The sequence below is a fragment of the Stegostoma tigrinum genome, chromosome 10 (assembly GCF_030684315.1).
Source record: "Stegostoma tigrinum isolate sSteTig4 chromosome 10, sSteTig4.hap1, whole genome shotgun sequence".
Lineage (NCBI taxonomy): Eukaryota > Metazoa > Chordata > Chondrichthyes > Orectolobiformes > Stegostomatidae > Stegostoma > Stegostoma tigrinum.
The window spans coordinates 56,104,147-56,129,934 of record NC_081363.1 but is presented as its reverse complement, the minus strand read 5'-3'; the positions used below and the strand labels follow the sequence as shown (position 1 = coordinate 56,129,934).

General features: G+C 40.3%; 1 protein-coding gene across 11 annotated transcripts in view; it reads left to right on the top strand.

Annotated features, from left to right (window-relative positions):
* ralgapa1 (Ral GTPase activating protein catalytic subunit alpha 1) overlaps positions 1-25,788 on the top strand; it is a 324,614-nt gene that overhangs the window by 281,360 nt on the left and 17,466 nt on the right. For all 11 annotated transcript variants that reach the window (XM_048537681.2, XM_059649187.1, XM_048537674.2 and 8 more), the window contains one exon: positions 23,375-23,499. In XM_048537681.2, coding sequence (XP_048393638.1) covers positions 23,375-23,499 — 125 coding nt within the window. The remainder of the gene's footprint in view (positions 1-23,374; positions 23,500-25,788) is intronic.

Sequence of the window (25,788 nt, the reverse complement as noted above, 5' to 3'; positions counted from 1 at the left end):
TGTTACACAGTTATATCAGGATGCCAGGTCTTTATGAATCTTCATTTATTATTTATTTTACTGCATCTTTTTAAAACCTGTTATGTAAGTGTAATGAATAGAAAATCTGCTTTGCTTCCTGACAGAAGAGACTATGTATGTTGGTATTTTGTTATGTGCACAAATAATACAGAAAATGAACAAGATCTGCATGATAAGTAGTTCACACCTTACATTAAGAGGTCTTAGCAAGGCTCCCATTTAACAGTTGTGATCAGAGATAATGGGAATTGCAGATGCTGGAGAATCCAAGATAACAAAGTGTGAAGCTGGATGAACACAGCAGGCCAAACAGCATATCAGGAGCACAAAAGCTGATGTTTCGGGCCTGGACCCTTCATCAGAGAGGGGGATGGGGAGAGGGTTCTGAAATAAATAGGGAGAGTGGGGTAGGCGGACAGAAGATGGATAGAGGAGAAGATAGGTGGAGAGGAGAGTCGAGGTGGGGAGGGGATAGGTCAGTCCTGGGAAGACGGACAGGTCAAGGAGGCGGGATGAGGTTAGTAGGTGGGAAATGGAGGTGCAGCTTGAGGTGGGAGGAGGGGATAGGTGAGAGGAAGAACAGGTTAGGGAGGCGGGGATGAGCTGGGCTGGTTTAGGGTGCAGTGGGGGGAGGGGACGAGCTGGGCTGGTTTTGGGATGCAGTGGGGGAAGGGGAGATTTTGAAGCTTGTGAAGTCCACATTGATACCATTGGGCTGCAGGGTTCCCAAGCGGAATATGAGTTGCTGTTCCTGCAACCTTCAGGTGGCATCGTTGTGGCACTGCAGGAGGCCCATGATGGACATGTCGTCCAAGGAATGGGAGGGGGAGTTAGAATGGTTCCCCACCTATACCCTTCTATCCATCTTCGGTCCACCTTCTCCTCTCTCCCTATTTATTTCTGAACCCTCTCCCCATCCCCCTCTCTGATGTAGGGTCTAGGCCCGAAACGTCAGCTTTTGTGCTCCTGAGATGCTGCTTGGCCTGCTGTGTTCATCCAGCTTCACACTTTGTTATCTCCCATTTTTGGTTCAGTAGTTAATCAGCTGGGAGCATGATTATCTCAATTCTTATCTAAGCTCCACGTTGTAGACATTGTATGAATTCAATGTAACACCATCAATCAGAGTTTTTATTTGAAATCAGGTTTTGTTTTGAAACAGATTTTATGGATGAAGTAAGTCATTACTGTTTTTGCTTTGTTTAAGTTTAATTTCTACCACTTCAATTACTTATAAAACTCATTTTGTTCATGACTTGAGCTACAGAATCTGCTTATCAGAGAACAGAAGGATGCAAGTCGTTTTTTACTATTTCCAGCAACTTATCAACAGTCTGACTGTTTATGCACAGAACAAAAACAAATGTCTTGATTGGGTAGAAGGCAGGGAAAGTTAAATGATTAAAAGGCTACTATGTCAAGGCAAAAGTAGTTGTTTTAATGGGTCAATTAATGAAATGAAATGAGTCTAGAGGGATTGTAAATGGAAATCTCAAAATCACCACCATCAGTTGCTGTCACAAAGAAGTCTCAGAGATTACAATCTGAAATTGTTGAACTCAGTCCAGAAGACTGTAAGTACCAAAGAAAAGTGTGTTACGGTTGCTCAAACTTCACGAGTGTTGTTGGATGTGAAGAGAAAATTATCGTAAGGATCAGCCAAAGTTTAGAGTCTTGTTGGGAGATTGAATTTGTAACACAAAGTGCTCACCTGATCTAATGTTTGGTCTCCACAATTTAGGGCAGACTCAGTTATGAACAGTGTAACGTTGTAGCATACATTTCAAGTTCAAAAAATAGTTATTAGGTTATGAGTGGTGGGGAGGGAAAACATAAGATGACACGTGTTGCAACTGTTACACTTGCATAGGAGAGTGCCTTGGAAAGAACAGCAGATGTTACTCATTAGTGCAGAGTGGAGCAAATTGTTGCAGAAGTAACAGCCAAAGTGCGAAGCAACAATGCAAAAAATGTGTTTGTCGATAGCAGAAGCTGAGCTGTTGAATGTATGACTGGTGGAGTGAAGGTGAGGATAAGCAGAACCCAGTCACGGCTCTAAGAGGTGGTAGGGGTTAAAGAATCAGAGCGAAAATGGAAGAAATATAATGGGCAGCCCTTTCAGCTATGCTGGAGGGTCATCCCCAGTTAAGGAAAAAGACACACATCAAAATCATTTAAGGTTAGTGGTATTGTCAAAACAGATGTAATGGAAAATGTGTTAGAATCTATTGAAGAAAGCAGGATATGGGGGAAGCTGTCTTATTCAAGATAGTGATGAATAGCCTATCCCCAGCAATGGATGCATAAGAGTTGAGAAGGGGAAGAGTCTAAAATGACCAATGAAAATTGGGATCAGACATAAGAACATAAGAACTAGGAGCAGGAGTAGGCCATCTGGCCCCACAAGCCTACCCTGCCCTTTAATAAGATCATGGCTGATGTTTTTGAGACTCAGCTCCACTTACCCGCCCACTCACCATAACCCTTGATTCGTTTGCTGTTCAAAAATTTATCCAGCTTTGCTTTAAAAACATTCAGCGAGGTAGCTTCAACTGTTTCACTGGGCAGGGAATTCCATAGATTCACAGCCCTTTAGGTGAATAAGTTCTTCCTGACCTCAATCCTACATCTGCTTCCCTTTAATTTGAGGCGATGCCCTCTAGTCCTAGTTTCACCTGCTCACGGAAACAACCTCCCTGCCTCTACCTTATCCATCTCCTTCATAATCTTACATGTTTCTATAAGATCTCCCCTCATTCCTGTGAATTCTAATGAGTGTAATCCCAGTCTACTCAGTCTGTCCTCATAAGCCAACCTTCTGATCTCTGGAATCAACCGAATGAATCTCCTCTGCACCCCCTCCAGTGCTAGTATATCTCTTTGCAAGTAAGGAGACTAAAACTGCACACAGTACTCCAGGTGTGGCTTCACCAGGACTTTATACAGCTGCATCATAGCCTCCCTGTTTTTAAACTCCATCCATCAAGCAATGACAAACAAAATTCCATTTGCCTTTTTAATTACTGCTACACCTGCAACCCTACTTATAGCGATTCATGCACAACGTCACCCAAGTCCCTCTGCACAGCAGTGTGCTGTAATTTTTTTACCATTTAAAACATTGTCCATTTTCCTGTTATTCCTATCAAAGTGTATGGCCTCACACTTATCAACATTGTACACCATCAGCCAGACCTTTGCCCACTCATTTAGACTATCTATATCCCTCTGCAGACTTTCAGTGCCTTCTGCACACTTTGCTCTACTACTCACCTTAGTGCCATCTTCAAATTTTGACATACCACATTTAGACCCCAACTCCAAATCATCTATGTAAATTGTAAACAATTGCAGCCCCAACACTGATCCCTGAGACAGATTACTAGCCACTGACCGCCAATCAGAAAAACACCCATCTACCCCTACTGTTTGTTTTCTACTGGTCAACCAATCTTCTATCCATGCCAATACATTACCTGTAATACCATGCAACTTCATCTTATGTAGCAGCCTTTGGTGCCAAATGCATTCTGGAAATCCAGATACACCACATCCACATGTTAAGATGGAGCTTTCCAGTTTGGGACAGCAACAGAAAATGAGACAATTTAGTTACTTATATGCTCACATGCTCTTTAATTATTGCTGCTACTTTTATTTGTCGTAAGACACTGTGTAGGTCTATTCAAAGCCAAAGTTATGGTGGAACAAAGCAGGTAGAAGTTATTTGATATCCAGTTCTAATGGTTATATTACTATGTAGTGATAGCACTTGTACTAGTATGTAGAGCGTACAGTCCAGTAGAAACGCTTCAAGATTAAAATGTTAAATTTCATATTTAACATTGATATTTAACGTCAATTGATAAAATGTTGTCATCAACACCTTATAAATGCAAGCTGCAGATTGAATTGCAGTTAGCTCTTAGGTGAACTTCAAGAGTAGTTATAATCTTGAAATAATTAGTTTCAACAATTTCACAGCAACTTCTAGAAAGGAAGAATTAGCATCAGTATTTTCATCTAATCATTTGTGTGTAATTCAGCTCCATTTTATTACTAGTAGTTGAGGAATGTTTTACAGATGGGTGCTGACGTGTTGCTTTGATGAAGATACTATAAATAGATTTTCTCATGCAGACTGAATTTTTTAGAGTTGTGAACGATTTGCTGCAACGCTCACTGAAGTGAGTGACTTCTATAGATGGCAATTAGTTTTTAAGCGTTTTTATACCACATTTCTAACATGACACAAAATGCATTCGAAGCACAGAGAAATATGACTTCAGCCCAAAAAATTGATTTCACTTCTGAAGCATTTTCTCTATCAGCACCGTAATTTAAAGATCTTACGATTGATTTGTATTATGATTATGCTGTATTGCTTTTATTACACTATGCAGAATTTTTTTTGGTTTGTATAAGGCTTTAAGTAGTATAATGTTCTGATTTATGCCAGAAACCAGAGTTGGCTAGTGAAATTCAGCCGTTGGTCAAAGAAACATAGAATCCCTGAAGTGGGGAAAGAGGCCATTCGGCTCATCCAAAGAGCATCCCTTCCAGAACTAGACTCCCACCCTATTCCACATTTACCATGCCTAACTCATCTAGCTGAGTGAAAGAACTGCGGATGTTGACAATCAAACAAAAACAGAATTTGCTGGAAAAGCCCAGCAGGTGTGGCAGCATCTGTGAAGAGAAATCAGAGCTAATGTTTCAGGTCTGGTGACCCTTCCTCAGAATGTTCTCTTCACAGATGCTGCCAGACCTTTGGTGAGGTTCCCTTTCACATACCTGACGTGTCAACACCCCACATGCTGTTGCAATGCCGCTGACGACCATTATTTGGTTAGCACTAAGTGTCACATGCTCCTTTTCTCTCACCCCCAGCAAGGAGATGAGGCCCGGCAGCCTGATAGCACCCAGGAAGTAGGAGAGGTGCCCATCAACAAACCAAGGGTGGAGTTATTTAAATTTTTTGATTGCTTTGCCCTGATGTGAAACATTTTCTCCCTTGTGGGCAATTTTTTTGACTTGATAATGTAGTTATAGTTGTGATTCTTTAATTGAAATGCAAATTAGATTGTTTTATATTCATTCAAAGTATGAATTAAAGTCCGCTGGTGTAAATCACCAGAGAATATGATAGCTAAAAATATAATTTCTGCTCCATGTTAGAATATCCTTGAGACAACTAGAAACTTCACATGAATTGCCGATGACACAAAGGTTGGTGGAGTTGTGGAAAGCGTGGAGGGCTGTTGTAGGTTGCAGTGGGACATTGACAGGATACAGAGCTGGACAAAGAAGTGGCAGATGGAATTCAACCCGGAAAAGTGTGAAGTGATTCATTTTGGAAGGTGAAATTTGAATGCAAAATACAGGATTAATGGCGAGATTCTCAGCAGTGTGGAGGAACAGAGGAATCTTGGGGTACATGTCCATAGATCCCTCGAAGTTGCACCCAAGTTGATAGGGTTGTAAAGAAGGCGTATGGTGTGTTGGTGTGTTGGCTTCCATTGGCATTAAGAGCTGTGAGGTTATGCTACAGCTCTATAAAACTCTGGTTAAACCACACTTGGAATATTGTGTTCAGTTCTGGTCACCTCATTACAAAGAAGATGTGGAATCTTTGGAGAGGGTGCAGAGGAGATTTACCAGGATGCTGCCTGGATTGGATGGCAGATCTTATGAGGAAAGTTTGAGGGAGCTAGGGCTTTTATCTTTGGAGTGAATAAGGATGAGGGGTGACTTGATAGAGGTTTACAAGATGATAAAGATCGATAGAATGGATAGTCAGAGACTTTTTCCCAGGGTGGAAATTATTATTACGAGATGGCATAATTTTAAGGTGATTGGAGGTAGGTTCTTCACACAGAGAGTGGTGGGCATGTGGAATGTGCTGCCAGTAGTGGTAGTGGAGTCAGATACTTTAGACACTTTTAAACAACTCTTGGATTAGGCACATGAGGGATTGTGAAATGGAGGGTATGCAGGCTAGTTTGATCTTAGTAGGATAATGGGTCAGCACAACATCATGGGCCAAAGGGCCTGTATTGTGCTGTACTGTTCTATGTTCTATATTCTAGCGACAGAAAATATGAAATTGCACAGTGTATAATCAACTTTTAACAGAGAAAATTAAGGTCATGCTCCAAGAATAGAACCATTTAGAACATTCATTATCGCTCAATAGAACAATATCGATGGAGACCATTTGCCAAATATTAGTCATTTGAAAATGCAGTCCAGCAATTCTACTTCCTGAATCGTTTTACTATAATTCTGCGTTCTTTCTACAAGTATTTCCTCAGTTCCTATTTTGATAGATAATGGTACAAATGCAACAATAGCCCATGAGCCAGTATGTTCAAAATCCGAATCATTCAAGTTTTTTTTGCTGTTAGTTCGTCTGTGAAGCATCTAAATCTGTGCCCTGCAATTAACACCCCATCTGTCTTTGAAGCAGTTTTTCAGTATATATCCACTCTAACACTTTGTTTATTTAAAATACCTCTAATAAATCTCTTCTAATATCTACTCTATAGAGAACAGCCTCAGTTTGTCACTGAACTTTACTGCACAGGAGAAGGCCATTCACTCTATTTTATCTGTACCGGCTCCTAAAAGAGCTACCCAGCCTATCCCATTTTCCAGTCAAATCTCCATAACCCTCTAAATTCATCACTTTCAAATGTATGCCCAGTTCTGTTTTCAAATCTCCACTGGAATTCACCTACACCACTCTCCCAGGCAGTGCTTTCCAAATCCTAACAACTCTGAGTAAAGATTTTTATCGTAATCTCATGCCTTGCTGTCTTGCTAACAATCTTGAAATTGTGACTCCCTAATTACTGCCATACCAACTAGTGGAAACAGAATATCCTTCTTTACCCTGTCAAAATTGTTCATAATTTTGAACTCCTCAATAAGGTCACCCCTTACTGAAGAATCCCAACAGTGTGGAAACTGGCCATTCAGCCGTCAAGTCCACACCAATCCTCTGAAGAGCATCCCACCTAAATCTAACCCCTAACCCTATCCCTACATTCCCCATGGTTAATCCATCTAGCCTCCACATCCCTAGTCACTGTGGGCAATTTAGATGATCAGTCTGCCTAACGTGTTATTTTTGGACTGCGGAAGGGAACTAGAGCACCCAGTGGAAACCTACGCAGTCATGGAGAGTCACCGCAAGGTGGAATCGAACACGGTCCCTGGCACTTGGGACAGCAGTGCTAACCACTGAGCCACCATACTGTCTATTTTGAACAAATTGCCTCATCGACGGTTGTTAATCTCCTCTGCTTCAAGGAGAATAAACCCAGTTTATCTAGTCTTCTACATATCAGTAATCTTTCATGTCTAGAATAATTGTAGTATATTTATCCAAAGACTTTAGGAAGATCATAAAGTGTGGAGTGCAGAATCGGACACAGTGCTCTAGCCAAGGTAAAACTTCTGCTTTATTAATGGTTAGGATAAATGCATGAATAATGTACCCTAAGCTTATATTTATAAAACCCAGGAACTCAATTGCTGTCTCAAATCTCTAATTGCTTTCTTAACGTCTAACTTTAAAAGATCTGTTTGTAAATATCCCAGGTCTCTCTTTGCTACCACTTTAAAACATTGCATAAAGCTGATGTCCCTTCTCATTCTTCCTACTGTATCCCATCATATTTTTGCATTGACTTTCATTTGCTACCACAACCTTGTGTGTACCCTCTCTGTCTATGACCATCTTTGCTACTTATTTCCAGGTTGTGTCTTTTGGGCAATCAGCCTTTGAAAACCATGTTCAAATCATTAATATGCATCAGAATCACTCGTACTCCTTAGTAGTTCTGAGGATCTGCTGAATATCTCCACTCTAAAAAGCTGCCAGTTTCTCAATATTCATATCAATCCTTCAACCAATTTTGTATCCATACTGCTCCCCCCTTTTGTAATTTTGCAAATGAGCCTCTCACATTGTACTTACCAGTGCTTTTTAAAAGTTCATAGACATACCATTTCCTGCACAGCCCTCATCCATCATCTCCATTTTCTCATAATAAAAAATTAGCACATAAATCAAACTCAGATTGACCTTTAAAAAAGCCTTTATTGATTCTCCTTGATTAATCCATACTTATCCAAGTCAAATTGACCTGCTTCACTCTGGAAAATGTGTAAGCAGGTATTACGTTTTCCCTACCGGTGAGTTTTTATGATTAAAATTAACCTCCAGTTATGAAAATGATAATTTATAAATGGTACAGTTTGTTACTATTCGTTTCCTCAGTAGAAATAGTTGACAGTCAACCAATAAGCTTTCTGTTTTCTGATTTTGTATTCTGAAGCTTTATCTTCGCATATCACTGGCTCATGAAATATAAACCCCTAGCTTCAGTTATAAATCTACTTGAGAGAAGGTTAAATATTTCTGCACCTAAAAAACCTCCAGTTCAATAAATAATGCAAAACTTATTTTGTGTGATGTAGTTTACGTAATATTTGGGGAGGGGGTGCATTTCAAAGGTTTTGAAAGTAAATATTTTAATAAATACTCTGCCATTGAAAAATTGGAATATTGTTCATTTGTTGTATCATTATAGCATTACTATAGTTAAGGAATCAGTTTAGCGCGGTTGGCTGGACAGCTGGTTTGCAATACAGAGTAGCAGTAACTTCAGATTACACCACCATTAATCGCTTCACTGCCTAATGAGAGATCAGCCCTATGGTCTGGTAAGATAATGGCAACTTTATCTTTCCTTTTACTGTAGTTTAATGAAAAGTTCACTCCACCATCTTCAGCTCCAATAATATCTTTCCCATCCCAAAACAGTCTTGAATAGGTAACAGTAATTGGGGGTCTCTGGATTCTGCTTTTTTTAAAATAATGTCACTTATTAAATTTTAATAACTTTATATGCCACACCACATTTGTTAGTTCCCATCTGTACTGATTGTGAAAAGTCAATACATCAAACACGTCCCCAGTCAAGTGACACAATGAACAGTGTACCTGAAGTGAGATTTTTACAGGGAAGCCATGGCTCCTGATTTTGTGTGATAAAGCGTCTATGTTTGAATATTTGGCATATGGTTCAGTGTGATAGGGAACTTGAGTCAGTGCCTTCCTCGGCCTTAACTCGGCTCCGTTCAGACAATGAAACCTATCTGCTAAGTATTGTTTCAGTGAGCTCTCATCAAGTGTTGTAAATACAATTGATACCTAACTCTGTGGAAAAAGGGTCGAAGTATTCAGAATCATATAGCTTTACAACTGCACGGCATTTAGAGGAGACATTAGACTAGTTAGAGATTCACACTGACCAGCTGTAGAGGGGATCTGATCTGCTATTCTATTGAAGCTGTTTAAATGCATTTGGATGGAAGAGAAATATAATGATAGCCAAGTTGTAATTTTTGTCTTTAAATTTTTTGAACTAAAATCTCTTTCAAATCAAGACTGAGCAATTGTGACTTTTTTAAGTTGTGTTTTGATTAATGTGTAGCGTACAGTATTGAGTTCTCTTATTGAAGTCGATTTTACAAAAATTGAGCACCCTTTCATTTAATGTTATTACCAGTGTCTTTTTCTTTATTTGAATACTAATGTTTCATTAAATCTAGCATCTTATTTATTTTAATACGTGTGTTTCATTCTTTGAATGCATGGAACCATAGAAACATTACAGCACAGAAAAAAGCACTTTCAATCCATCATGCCCATACCAACTATATAAAATAATCAGCCATTCTAATCCCACTTTCTAGCACCTGTCCAAAGCTCTGCAGTTGCAGCACTTGAAGTGCACATCCAGATTCCAAGTTTTCAGCTTCTGCCTCAAGCACCAACCTGACCAGCAAATACCAGATACCCACCACCTTCTCAGTGAAAAAGGTTTTCTTCATGTCCTCTCTAATCCTTAAATCAGTCAATTTAAATCTGTGCACTCAATAATGATCTCTCTGCTGGGGGAAGCACCTTCCCCGTCCTCTGTATTCAAGCCCCTCAAAATCTTGTACACCTCAATTGAGTCAACCCTCAGCCTCCTTTGCTTGAAGGAAAACAGCCTTAGCCTATCTGATCTTCCCTGAGCTGCAATTTTCAGTCCCTGACAGAAAATCTAAATTCTTGTAAATCTCCTTGTACTGTCTCTGGAGCAATTATGTCATTCTTGTAATGTGGTAACCAGAATTGTACATTAACTCCAGCTTTGGCCTAGTCGATGTTTTGCATAGTTACAGCATTAATTTCCCGCTTTTGTATTTGATGCTTTGTCCAATGAAGGAAAGCAACAAGTAAACCTTCATCATCAATTTTATTTTCCTGTCTTGCCACCTTCAACAACATGCACTCCATGGTCTCTCACTTCCTGTATCCCTGTTAATACCATCTGTTTATTATGCATTCCTTTGCTTTGTTTACCCTCCTCAAACACACAATTTCACACTTCTCCAGAATGTGATAATACCACGATATGAAGTGTATCAGTAATAATACAGCTGTAACGGCACGTCATCCCTAAATAGAAACGTGTTCTGGTTCAAAAATCAGAAAGGGCAAAGCATTTATTATAATTTATAACACTTATAATACTGAAGGGAATTCACAAGGTGGATTCTGCGAATGCCTCCTCTCTGGTAGGATGGGCTAGAAATAGGGCCCATAATTTAAGAATAAGAAGCCTTGCTTTTAAGATTGATGAGAATTTTATTATTTCTTGCAGAATATTAGGAGTCTTTGAAATTCTCCTCACAGAAACTAGCAGAATTTGGCTCATAGAAGTTATTCAAAGCTGTGTTAGGTATATTTTTGATAGACAAGGGTGTCAAGTGTTATGGCTTGGACAAGAAGGTAGACTTTGGACCACAACCATGTTTGTCAAGGTCTTATTGAATGCAGAGCAGGCTCAAAGGACCAAATGGTCTTCTGCTCCTAGACCTATGTTCCTATGATCTCCATAAAGACTGGTGACATTTTAAGGCAAAGTTAAATGAAGTGTAATTAACTGAAAGAAAGCCACGCAATGAAATTTTATGTTTTAAAACTTTACTATATCAAATGAATAAAATAAAGGACCACTACAGATTAAGTACAAGTTGATTTTTGTTGGAATTTTATATTTTAAATTATGGAACAGAATGTGCCCCTTTATATTTTTAAAGATAGCCAAAAGCCACAACTTAATTACATTGTTCATTCTGGTTCTACAGTCAAAGTTTTATTGGAAATTCTTCCTCAAGCCCCAGCTCGATGAAACTTTCAGCCTTGGTCTAACTCCTCTTGAGCTTAGGTCTTCAAACTAAACGTTATGAATGATGCTTAAGGTGCAAGTCTAGCTAACCTCTATCTTGTGCAAACATGTAAAGTACACATGGAGGAGCTGCAGCAGAGAATTGGTTGGACAGAGTCAGCATAAATTTGCAAAAGGGAAATCATGCTTAACAAATGTATCTGAATTTTTTGAAAATGTAACTCAGATTTGCTAAGGTAGAGCCAGTGGGTGTGAAACAAAATCAGAAATTGCTAGAAAATCTGAACAGGACTGGCAACAGTGGAGAGAGAAACAGAGTTAGTGTTTTGGGTCCAGAGCCCCCTCTTTAGACCTGGATGTGGATATGGTTTACTTGCACTTCTAGAAGGCTATCAATATGGCCCCAGAAAAGAGATTAACTTGTAAAATTAAGGCACATGGGATTAGAGTTAGTGTACTGGTATAAATAGAGAACTGATTGACAGAAAGGAAGAAAAGCACAGGAATAACTGGGACTTCTTCCAAGCAGCAGGCGGTGACTAGTGAGGTACCACAGGACTTGATGTTTGGAACCCATCTATTAATGGTTTAGATAAGGGAACTGAATATAATATCTTAATTGGCAGATGACACAAAGCTGAGTGCGAAGGTGAACTGTGAGGAAGTTGCTTCAATGTGACTTTGACAAGTTAAGTGATTGGGCAAATAAGGTATAATGTAGATAAGTGTGAGGTTATGCACTTTGGTAGCAAAAACAGGAAGGCACATTATTATCTGAAAGGCAACAAATTGGGAAAGGGGAATGTGTAACGAGATTTGGGTGTTCTTGTACACCAGTCACTTAATGTAAGCATGTAGGCCCCTTACAGCAGGTGGCAAAGAAGGCAAGTGGTATGTTGACCTTCGTAACAAAAGGATTTTAACACAGTAGCAGGGATGTCTTGCTGCACAGACTGGGTCATTGGTGAGACCACAACTGGTGTATTGTATGCAGTTTTGGTCTCTTTATCTGAGGAAGGATGCTCGAGCTATGGATAGAGTGCAGTGGGTTTCATGGGATGGCAGTACGATAAATGTCTGAATTGGTTAGGAACAATTTGCTGTGGAACTTAGAAGAATGAAGCTTTCTCACAGAAGCCTATAAAATTCTAATAGGACTAGACAGGGAAAGCACAGGAAAAATTATCCCAGTGACCAATGAGTCCAGAACCAGGGGCCACAGTTTAAGGATGTGAGAACGGAGATGAGAAATTTCTTCGCTGAGTGGTGAGCCTGTGGAATTCTTACAGAAAGCAGTTGAGACCAAATTACTGAAAATTTTCAAGAAGGAGTTAGATATCGTTCTTGGGGCTAAAGAGTCGAAGGGTATGGGGAGAAAGCTGAAACAGGGTACTCAGTGTGATGATGAATTGTTGATCAAAGGGCCAAATGATATACTCCTGCTCCTGCTTTCTATGGTTTCGAACATGTATAAAGGCTAATAAAGTATCTCTGATCTTTAATCTTTGAAACACAAATAAATTGCAGCAAACTGTTCATCATTTAATATCAGTAACAGCTTTCTGGTTTGCAGGAGACTCAGGATCTTTTCATTGTGGAATTAGAAACAGTTGCCATTGTCCCAAGGTGTAAATAGTCGCTCCAGGTCTGTGTCTTTGGCTATTTCCATCACCTGCTCCTCCATTGTCATCATAACTTGGGAAAAGAATAACCCTCCGTTTCAGAAAAAGAATTGGAGTCTTCTATTCGATCTTCAATAGTTAACTAAACTAGATTTCCTGTCAGATCTCCTGAATAGATCTCATGACCCGATTTCATATAAACCTACTTTTAAAAATACAGTCCAAAACAACAATATTAATCTTATGGTCATTCATTCTCTCTCTCTCCCTGATTGTATGACATTATAATGTAAAATCAATAAAGAACATAAACATTCAGCTAATGATTGTAATTCTCACCACCTAAGTACATGTAAGCTAAGATCACAGTTAAAAGAGAGGATACATTTATCTTACGTATGACAGTTTATAATTTTGATTTAGCTGTCACTATGAAGTTTCCATAATCTTTATTCTCATCCTCAAACACTGAAATGTCTAGGATCATGCAGTTTGGAATTTCACTTCAGGACAGGAAGCATAATTTGGAACAATTTTCCTTGGGTGGAAACTAGTGGCTCATTTTTCACGAGGTTTGGAGGGCAACTCATTAATTGATGTGGAGACTAGTTTGGCCACCAGCTAGTGTCTGTAAGGGCAGTGATTGAGGTGGACTAACTCAAGTTGGATCTAATTAAAACTTGCTATTGTAACCATTACTGTAGCTGCGGTTTGGGTAGTGAAGGTGCATGCTGAAGGTTCATAGAATTTTGGATTCAAGCCTCAGGAAAACCAGACTTCTGGAATCTGAGGCAGGCCAGCCCGTCATTTTCCAGATGTAAGGCTTAAAGTCATGCTGGAGGCTGGAGCAAGAGAAGGGAAATTCTTTTCCTGCGCGGTGGCCGGATGAAGCTACCCAAAAGGGTAGAAATTGTTGTCTCTGTGAACTTTAGAAATGTCATGACAAGAAGCTAAATCCAATACAGGAAAAAGATTCAGTGACCTCATATATTCTGGCAAAGTTAGGGCTGGCCCCCCAGTCCTCTTGATAGGTATTTACCTCCATCAGACACACCAGCTGAGGAGCCTCAGATCACGTGATTATCCAGTGTGCCTAGTGTGGTACTGCTGAGAATCTGCCAGCATTGATATATGTAGCCTCCAGTTAATTGATGCAAATAGCATTAGCCATGGAGGACAGAGGTGTATTATCATGCTCTCTTTTGTCCTTGCAACAGAAAAAGGTAGATAATGCCCAAGTGAAAGCCCTGGGCAGGTGGAGGGTTATTCTTTTCCCAAGCTATGATGACAATGGAGGAGCAGGTGATGGAAATAGCCAAAGACACAGACCTGGAGCAAATCAACTTTAGTAAGATGGCTGTCCGTATTAAAGATGGTGATTCTAGAGAGTTATATGTTTGTCGTGAGTTGCAAGGCACTCCACCCTATCCAACAGCATAAGGAACACAGGGTTACATTGGGAAATCTCAGCTTCCAGCGCAATTTTAGCACAATGATCAAGTCTTATGTCTCCCACAAGTGTAGATGTCCAACTCACAGAACCTTCTTTCTTTTCTGCTGTCCAAGATGTCCACCAATAAACTAAGCATGCACCATTACATCTAGGCTGTTTTTTAAAAATTCTTTCATGGGACGTGAGTGCAACTGGTAAAGTTTATATCTGTCGTCCAACCCGAATTGTACTTTGAATTGAGTGGCTTGCTAGGCCATTTCAGATTGTGGTTAAGAATCATCCACTGTGCTGCATACCAAATGGATTGTTCAGTATCCAAAAAGTCTTGAACGGTTCTGAGCACAATTCAACAGCCAGTGTCTGCACTTCTGAATATACAATGAAGAAAAAGTTGTTGATGATGTAGCTGAAGGCACTTGTGCTGTGGGCACTACTTTGAGGAACCCTGACAGTGATATCTAGAAGCTGAGTTAATTGATCTCCAGTAACCATTGCCATTCATCTATGTATTATCCATGATTGCAAACAGCAGAGAATTTCCTGCCCAATTCCCAGTAATTTCAGTTTTGCTTGGGTTTCTTGCTTTTGCAGTCTGTCAAATTCTGATTTGATGTTGAGGCAGCCACGATCCACTCACTTCTTAGAATTCAGCTCATTTTCCATGTTTGGGTTAAGGCTTATACTGAGCTCTGGAGCTGAATGGTCCTAAACTGGATGTCAGTGAGCAAGTTATTGCTGAGTGATTTGTTGTTTAATAATGCTACCACCTTGACATTGATTGAGAGCAGGCTGATGGTGCAAAAGTTAGCTTGATTGGATTCGTCCTGCAATTTGTGGACAGAAGATAATTGAGCAATTTTCCATGTTGTTGGATCAGATGTCAGATGTCAGTAGTTGTTCCTGGATACAGGAATAGGAGTAGGCCATTCAGCCCCTCAAGCCCGTTCCATAATTCATTGAGATCACCACTAATCTGTGGCCTAACTCCATGTATTTACCTTTGGCCCAAATCCTTTAATACCTTTGCTTAACAAAGAATTATCTGTCTCGAATTTAAACTTAGCAACTGATTCAGTGTCAACTGGCATTTGTGGAAGAGAGTTCCAAAGTTCTAGCACCCTTTGGAAGTGCTCCCTAACATCTCTTCCGAATGGCTTGGCCCTAATTCTTAAGACTATGTCCACTGGTTCTGGAATCCCCAATCAGTGGAAATAGTCTATCTTTATCTGCACTGTCTTCCCTGTTAATATCTTGAAGATTTCAATCAGATCACCTCTTTATCTTCTAAATTCTAGACAAAACAAGCCTAATTACTATAAATACGACAGGTCAGGCGTCATCTGAGAAGCAGGAAAGTTGAGGTTTCGGGTCAGGACCCTTCAGAACAGATGTGGGGAAAGGGAGCTCGGAAATAAAGAGGGAAGAGGCTTGGGGCTGGGGCAAGGTAGGTGAGATGGTGATACGTGGATGAAAGTAGAGAGAAGTGGGGAGAATGGAGTGGATGTGCAGAGAGGAAGTTGGACAAGTTGTGACAGGTCAAGGAGGCGAGAGGGAGGAGGTGTGGGGTGAGGGAGGGCAGGTGGGATAGTGATAGGTGGATGCTAGGGTCAGTAGGGATTGGTCAGTGGGAACGGATAGGTGGGGGAGAAGGTGGACAGATTGCCTCAGGTTGAGGAGGTAGGAATTTGAGGGAGTGTTGGACATGGGATGAGGCTGGGGGTGGGGAGATCTTAAAACTTGTGAATGCATTCTATGTTAAGGCCATCAGGTGGAATATGAGGTGTTGCTCTTCCAGTTTGCGTGTGGCATCATTCTGGCGCTGCAGAGGCGGCCTAGGATGGACATGACACCAAGGGAGTTGGAAGGGGAATTAAAAAATGGTTAGTGACCGAAAGTGTTGTCGATTATTGCATAAAGAGTGCAGATGCTCCACGAACCGGCCCCCATGTCTGCGTTTGGCCTCACCGATGTAGAGGAGGCCACAACGGAAGCAACAGTAGACCAGATTAGAGGATGTACAGGCGAATGTTGGAAATGGAAAGTTTGTTCCTCCAGTCTTGACTCTGCCTCCAGTATTTGCAGCTCTTGCAATCTCTAATTTTCATAATCTGTCCTATGATGGTCAGGTAGCATTCTTGTAAACCAGTGTTGAACACCCCTCTGCCGAGCCAAACCAGGCCAATATATCCTTCCTAAGGTGTGGTGCCCACATCTGCTCACAATATACCCAAGTGAAATCTAACCAGGGTTTTGTACAGCTACAGCAAACAGCTGTCCATATACTCCATTCCCCTAGATTTAAAGACCAGCATTTCATTTGCCTTCCTGTTTATTGTCTGCAGCTTTTCGTGATATTTTAAAGATCTGTGTACTTGAAGCCCGCCCAAGTCTCTTTAGACATCCGCTGTATTTAACTTTATACTGTCTAGAAAGTACCCTGATCTACTGTTTTTCAGTCTAAAATGGATAATCTCACTCTCGCTTATATTGAAATCCGTCTGCTACAGTTTTGTCCATTTCCCTAGGCTAGCAATATCTCTTTGTAATTTTATGCTATCACCCACACGTGTGGCTACGGGTATGACTAATTCTGAATTAATACTATTATTAAGTTGTTGTCAGGGCTCATAGAATTTGCTGTATCTGTAACTTTCAATCATGTGAAATGAACCTAGTTGACTGGCAACCTCTGGGGGTAGTTGAAATGACTTATCATTGAAACCTATTGTCATTAAGGAATATGGATTGTTCCAGTACGATGTGGGTACATTTTGCGTTGTTCATGGTATAATTTTCCTCCTGTTCAAATAGATATTAAAATTTCACGTTTTGATAATTTTGCTATAGCCCTTCATAGCTTTTCTATCTATGGTACCTTAAGTGTGAAAAAACACAATCAGTTGGGATACCACATGTAGTATGCTGTATGGAGGCAGAAATAATCATTCTGCTGGGAATTTCCTGGGGCCATATGATACTGCACTTCCAATATGCTAACAAGCTCACTTTTGTGCCCTTGCTTCAAACATTATTTTTCAAGAGATGGCTCTCAGCCGAGTCACACGGAATGAAAAGCACAGTAGGTGGGAGCTCCAGTAATGGTATATTTAATGCAAAATTTCTTTCTGGTAATGCAGCGTCCCATGTTCTCTTTGCAAGAACCACTGCTGTGAACAGGGCATTCTTAGCCCCAGTAATTCTGCAGCTATGAAGCATCAGAGACTTTTCAGATCGCTAAAAGTGCAGAGCCTCACAATTGCTTTATTTGCCTTCTATTGCTTTGCTTTATAGTATCACTTGAAATATCAGGTTAAAGCAGCAATTGTATGTTTCTAAAATTTCTTGTAGTGAAGTTCGTATTGTCCTCTTGGCCAACTTCATTTTTGTATGCTATGGCCTAATATAATGTTGTATGATGGGAACAAGTAACATTAATAAAGGAAAAGCAGATAGGACAAATGAAACAGTAGAATGTTTTATGGAATCTTTGCATTAAAGATGGTTGTAAAACTGTCACAAGCAGATTAGGGATATAACAATTAATTCAAAAGTTTCATATTATTTGTGTTAATCTTGATTTCTTGTTATAATGGCAGTTACTCTTTTGCATGTGCACTTGCTGGTTATTAGGTACTTGTGTGCAGTCTACTGCAAAATCATAAACCCAAGCAGCTGTGAAACTGGCAAAAGAAGGTTCCTGATGTCCAATATAAGCATGATGAGCTCCTTCAGAACTACATCAAACTAAAACAAACAAATCCTTTACCCTTTGTGATTTTTGTCTTCCTATTCAAAAAGTTATCAGCAAACTGTTTCATTTAAGTCTTTGATCACAGTACAGAAGAAAGCCATTAAGCTGGTTGTATCCATGTCAGCTGTCTGTGACATCAATGCAGCTTCCTGTCCTTTCCCCTTAACTCTGTGAATTTTCTTCTTCAGGTGCTTATCTTTCCTGATGATAACGGTTAACCTGGGGTCTACATTATTAGTTCAGTGACATAACCACTATATCACCGACTCGCCTGTGAGTTGGGTTATGAATGGCATTCAAATGCATGGAAATGAGGTAGCCTCTGCTCATTAGCAAGATTCTGAAGACACCTTATAACCTTAGGGCAGACCTTTTTTCTCAATGTCAAGATTCTGAATTTTTCCTTTTTCACCATATTTTCCCACATTTCTTGCCATTGCCATCAAGAGAATGGAAAATTCCACCTGTTGTTATTTGATTAAAGTTACTTTAATCAACCTGTTCAGATATTGTGTGAAACACATTCACACAGGTGGGACTTGAAACTCTGTGTGTTATATAGTTGGGAAGGTGAAGGGATCAAAACCTATTGCTGCTGTTTCAGTGTTGCCAGAGCCCTCCAAACCATTTAAAACGTCAAAGAACAAAGTTTCTGGGGCTCCTGTGTTATGTGTATTGTTGTGATGTGAGTGTAAATAGGGTTTGTAGATGTGCACTTTGTCAGTGGTAAACATGCCTGGGGATTTTAGATGGATTAGAATTTCTAGTGAATGCAACCCAAGGACTAAAGTAATTAGGAGGACTCTATTCTGACCTGAAAAAACTGAGTTGGAAAGGATACCATGTTTCTGCCCAAAGTAATGCAAGTGCTTTTAACTATATGAGGTGTATTTTTGTGTTAACTATTTGAAGTGAAATCTACATTTTCGATTGAAATATCCTTCACCTTAATTAATGTTCAGATTACATTGATATTAGTTGATTTGTTATAGTAAGTTATTAATTTAGTATTAAATTTTATTGTCATATCTACTGAAGTACGGAAATACATGAGTACAGTGAAAAGTGAACAATATCGCCATTCCTGGTACCGTCTTAGGTACGAAGGTACCTTGGGACAAAACTCTGGATACAAAGTAGAAAAATAAAGTAATACAGTTAAGAGTTAAACATCACAGCCACTGTTAGCATAAATTAGAAAAATAAGGAAATAAAATTAAGAATTCAACAGTCTTTCTTACGTGCTTAGCCGTGCTGAGCTCATACCCCCTGCAGGGGCTCAATCTCTTCCACTTTGACCTGCTTTTTGGGAGCCTTTGGGCTGCCTGCACTTGCCACCGCATTGGGCTTGATCTCCGTCCATTAAAGTCCTTGCTCTGGGCCCCCAGCTGCTGCCACGCTCTGGACCTGACAAAGCTGCGGTACTATTGCCACCGGTGCATTCACTTCCAAGCTCTCTACAGAAGGTAAGTTTGATCTCCTCTATGCTCACTGCCACCATAGATGCCAGGAGACCTGGGAATGCCTGTTCTCGATGCCACTACAAATGCTGGGAGACGTCAGTCACCATCATATTGAGTTCACTGTCTCTAGAATGGCTCAACCTCCCATGCGTTGGGCTCACTCTCCTCTGTGCTGCACAAACTCACTCTCTACAAAAAGTAAATAGATTAAAGTAACAAAAAAACACAGTGAAAGAATAAAAAAAAGTGAATGGAACTTACAAGCTCCGGGCAGGAGCCTTCACACTGCACTGCAAGTTTGTCGCTATCTTGTCCATTTGTATTCATTCTTATGGCTTTCTAGGACTTCCTTTCTTTTATAGGTTATTGATCTCTACTGGTATCATAACATGATAAAAGAACAAATTGGGATTCCTGGTATTGGCATGATCTTACATGATTCTGCTTCCAAGTGCAAGATTGTTACCTCATTACTCCTTTGATCTGTAATCTTCTGGTGGCCCTTTTTATGGCACCGGACAGGTTTCAGGTGGAGTCTCTAAGAGTGCTGTGTCCAAATTGTAACTTTTGGAACCATTCTGCCTCTGATTAGTGGCTACAAAAGAAAAATCAAGTTAACCAATTATCCCTGCCCAAGAAAATACAATAATACAATAGTTAATCAAATATTGTAATGTTATAACGATGAACCGTAAATGGTTACATCTAATCTTAAGCTCTTTGAAATGTTATGAAGTTATTTTACCATTAGTGCAGCAGTCATTTTAATAAGACCAAAAACAGGCTTTAACACCATAAGACGCGACTCACTTATAGGTCTAAAAGAATCGGTCATTTTACCTTTGTTATCTTATCAGTATAGGCTAGAATCCAGCTACATAAGCTGGAAGATCAAAATAACAGCAGCTTTGTGTGGCCCTGTTGGGCGAAAATCATTCGTATTGTTGACTCACTCAAAAGAACTGAGCTGCCAGAATGTAATCAGAAGGGACATGAGGAAATATCTTAGACGGTGACACCTTTATTTGTGAGTAGGCATTATCCATAGTAGAATTAATATAATTCTTCCAAATAGATTGTCGGTCCTTTGTTTAAGATAATGCTGATTATGAGCTTCACTGCACTGACAACTATTTTCTTGAAAACATTGATATGTTGGATCTCTTTTGAGATTTGAAACTAGTTGAACCCTAGTACCAGGAGAATTAAGATGTAAAACAGCATTGGTTGGAAGTTAGGATGTTCAGTAACTTTGTTGCTTATGACCACCTCCCAAAATAATTAGATGATAGGTACCATTACAGGATGCACAGCCAGAAGACCAGAATTTCACTGCTGGTTATGCCTTTCCCTAACCATCATGAACAAGGATTGGTATGCATGAGTACAAGTACACAATCAAGTTAACTTCTAGCTTCTTGGGAAAAGTGTGGTGATTCTGCTAAATTTGAAATGTTTTTGAACTTTGATTAAAATATCTTAACCTACAATGGACAACGTCTATATTTTCAAAGAGTGATTTAAAAGAAAGCTATTCGTAATTGTCTTGCACCTTCAGTGCACTTGTTTCAGACTGGGAGGTGCTGTTGATTTGATGTCACGAAATTAATTATGCAGAACTCTTCTTAATTTGTGCCAAAGAAAAGGTATGTTACTAATACCACCAACATTTGAAAGGTTGTTTTCAAGATAAATCTAAATAGTTTACAATAAATACAACCAACAATTTGACTTTGCTGTGCAATTAATTATGAAGTAGACTATAGCAAAATCTGTTGCACCATTACTATCGAATTCAGCCCTCAATTTGTTTTAATAATTCCCTGTGGGAAAAACTCAGTTTGTGATAGTTAGATGTATTTTTATTTGAAGTTCAAAACCATCATGTACCAATTGTACCTGAGTCGTAATGAAGTGAATATAAACTAATACCTGCAGTAGCTTTTAATAGCTATTGATATTTATAAAGAAGACACAATTTTGGTCCAAAGTTGATATCTCTGTTGTGCAGCTCCTATAATCTGTTAATTTGATCCCATATATCCCTTACACTAAATATCAGTAGGTTTAAACATGACTAAATGACCTCAGCAAGTTTCAAGTTGCATATCAAAAATTATCATACAATCTCTTTAACGTCTGTTGCTTCCCATTCCCAACTCCACCCTATCCCAACCTCCATAACATTGTAGTATTTATCATGATTAGAAATGGTTTTGCAAGTAAAATCAATACATTAAAACATTAAAGAATTGATATTCCAGCACAGATGTGAAACAAAAATTGTGGCATGTCATTTAATAAGTTTCTTACAGCATCAACTACAAGCCATGAAGTCAGCAAATCGTAATTTATTATCTGCTGTTCCAAAATTACAGTGGTTGCACACATGCTGATTTGAAGATTTGAAATACTTTCTGACTGTAGACAACTCTTTTTATGTAAAAAGACTAAACCCTTTGTAACACCATGTTGCCTTCTTTATTTTTATGGGACCTCAATTGTTTCTGTTGGCTCTGTTTCAGCTATAAGGGTGTTTTAATTTAAAGCTAGCATTTTCCACTACTTCACACAAAAATGCGAGCTGCTGACTGGGGTCTGGATTCTACAAGATGTCATACCGAGTAACTGTCCACATTCATGCAACATGTCTTGCCCATATTTGTGACAGAAGGTCTTTTTACAAAAGTAAGTAGGTGGCCCCAATATGCGAGCATCCAACTTACAAAAGCTTGTGCTTGTGAATGTGATCTCATACAGGGGTGTAATTTTAAAGACCCGCCATGAACTCTTCCTGTACCTCCAACCATCTGCTTTATATTGAACTGCATTGTGTTTCTGGGGACTGTCTATATTCGTGGTGTTTGCTACGCAATTTAGCACTGCAGTTATAAACCTATTTGATCTGTATTTCTGTTCTCACGACTAGTGCACTAGATTATTTTGACAGCTGGGAGTTAAACTTTTGACATTGGGGAAAATGGAATATAGATTCCTTTCTTGTCTCAATTTTCCTCAACTAACATGAGTTTGAACAATCTATTAAATTCTCATTACTAAATTTATACTCAATAATACTTCTCCTCATTCAGAATTTAATTGCTAAGTATGCAATTTCGCAGAGCCATTTACTATTAGTCAAAGAAGCCTTATTAATTAATCTGAAGACTGGGATTGTTAGTTGTAATACAGAATCTCAAATGGTTGCAGTAGAGGAGGAGGCCATTTGACGTATTGATTCTGTGCAGGCTCTCCCAAGTGAGTAATTTGTCTAGTGCTAGTCTCTTCCTGTAGCCTTGCATATTCTTCCTTTTCTGATAATCAGTTGTCTCTTGATTGTCTTGACAGTTGCATCCATCACACTCTCAAACAGTGCATTTGAAGGTCTTAAACACTCACTTTTTTTCCCTCATGCCCCTATACTTTAGCTCTGCCTCAGGTTCTTGATCCTTTCACTCTGCAGTCGTGATTTTTTAAATTCTATTAAGTCACCTCTCAACCTTCTCTTCAAGAAAAATTATTCATTAATTGAAATTCCTAAGGTCTGTATGAGCTTCCACATTCTTATTAAAAAGTTCAAAAGGGATAGCTTTCTTTTTGAAGATTGAAATGCATTATTGGAACAATATGAGAATATGATACAATTCAATAATTCCAGCTGTAAGCTCTACGAAGGTACCAAGCCAGGACTTCTCCAAACATTTCTGATGATTCGAACATGACCTTCTAGCAATGATTAATATGTATAATTATGTGCTTTGAACTTAGTATGCTGCTTAAATTGGTCTGTTTATACTTAATTAAAATCTCAGCTATGAGGAGAGAGCTCGATATCTGGAAACCATTGTACAACACCACCAGGAGCCAACCACTTTTGAAGATTTTGCTGCCCAAGTCTTCTGTCCAGCCCCTTGTCACAACATACCATCTGATTCAGGTAAAAACAAATATCTGGTCGTGTTTGACCTTGTAATAAATTAATTCCCAAAATAGTTTCATACCAGCTTTTCAGATTATTTGTACAATTTGATTAATAAGCATTGTATAATATTGCTGTTACCTTAAATGCAAACTCTTCTATCACCTTTTTTTAAGGATCAACGCCTCTGCTGTATCTTTTTTCCTAACATTAATTATGGTGTTGACTATCTAGATTGACTAGGTGTACTTATTGGTAACTACAATTTATCTCTGCAATTCTGTTGTAACGTTTTGATATTAATGTAAATCTATGTACAGCTGTTTTTTTCCTTTCATCAAAAAAGGCAAGAAGGACCTCTCTGCTAAATTCTTGCAAATAGCCTATAGTTTTTCATTCTGGATAGGGGATTTTTGTTTTTCACATTTTAGTTTGCACTGGATGTGGAAGATTAACCTCTGCCTTTTTTAAAACAAAACAGTAGACTTCAAGGTCTAGCTGATAGCTTTTCCGAGAATATGTAACCAGCTATTTTAAAAACTTTGACCAAAATAGGACAAATGAAACTTAAATTATTTCAGACTTGTCTTATAGTCTTGGGTTTCTGGTATTCGAATGGCATCTCAAAAAAATGGTTGAAAATTTATAAAGAGATAATGGGAACTGCAGATGCTGGAGAATTCCAAGATAACAAAATGTGAGGCTGGATGAACACAGCAGGCCAAGCAGCATCTCAGGAGCACAAAAGCTGACGTTTCGGGCCTAGACCCTTCATCAGAGAGGGGGATGGGGAGAGGGAACTGGAATAAATAGGGAGAGAGGGGGAGGCGGACCGAAGATGGAGAGTAAAGAAGATAGGTGGAGAGAGTATAGGTGGGGAGGTAGGGAGGGGATAGGTCAGTCCAGGGAAGACGGACAGGTCAAGGAGGTGGGATGAGGTTAGTAGGTAGCTGGGGGTGCGGCTTGGGGTGGGAGGAAGGGATGGGTGAGAGGAAGAACCGGTTAGGGAGGCAGAGACAGGTTGGACTGGTTTTGGGATGCAGTGGATGGGGGGGAAGAGCTGGGCTGGTTGTGTGGTGCAGTGGGGGGAGGGGACGAATTGGGCTGGTTTTGGGATGCAGTGGGGGAAGGGGAGATTTTGAAACTGGTGAAGTCCACATTGATACCATATGGCTGCAGGGTTCCCAGGCGGAATATGAGTTGCTGTTCCTGCAACCTTCGGGTGGCATCATTGTGGCAGTGCAGGAGGCCCATGATGGACATGTCATCTAGAGAATGGGAGGGGGAGTGGAAATGGTTTGCGACTGGGAGGTGCAGTTGTTTGTTGCGAACTGAGCGGAGGTGTTCTGCAAAGCGGTCCCCAAGCCTCCGCTTGGTTTCCCCAATGTAGAGGAAGCCGCACCGGCTACAGTGGATGCAGTATACCACATTGGCAGATGTGCAGGTGAACCTCTGCTTAATGTGGAATGTCATCTTGGGGCCTGGGATAGGGGTGAGGGAGGAGGTGTGGAGACAAGTGTAGCATTTCCTGTGGTTGCAGGGGAAGGTGCCGGGTGTGGTGGGGTTGGAGGGCAGTGTGGAGCGAACAAGGGAGTCACGGAGAGAGTGGTCTCTCCGGAAAGCAGACAGGGGAGGGGATGGAAAAATGTCTTGGGTGGTGGGGTCGGATTGTAAATGGCGGAAGTGTCGGAGAATGATGCGTTGTATCCGGAGGTTGGTAGGGTGGTGTGTGAGAACGAGGGGGATCCTCTTAGGGCAGTTGTGGCGGGGGCGGGGTGTGAGGGATGTGTTGCGGGAAATACGGGAGACGCGGTCAAGGGCGTTCTCGATCACTGTGGGGGGAAAGTTGCGGTCCTTAAAGAACTTGGACATCTGGGATGTGCGGGAGTGGAATGTCTTATCGTGGGAGCAGATGCGGCGGAGGCGGAGGAATTGGGAATAGGGGATGGAATTTTTACAGGAGGGTGGGTGGGAGGAGGTGTATTCTAGGTAGCTGTGGGAGTCGGTGGGCTTGAAATGGACATCAGTTACAAGCTGGTTGCCTGAGATGGAGACTGAGAGGCCAAGGAAGGTGAGGGATGTGCTGGAGATGGCCCAGGTGAACTGAAGGTTGGGGTGGAAGGTGTTGGTGAAGTGGATGAACTGTTCGAGCTCCTCTGGGGAGCAAGAGGCGGCGCCGATACAGTCATCAATGTACCGGAGGAAGAGGTGGGGTTTGGGGCCTGTGTAGGTGCGGAAGAGGGACTGTTCCACGTAACCTACAAAGAGGCAGGCATAGCTGGGGCCCATGCGGGTGCCCATGGCCAC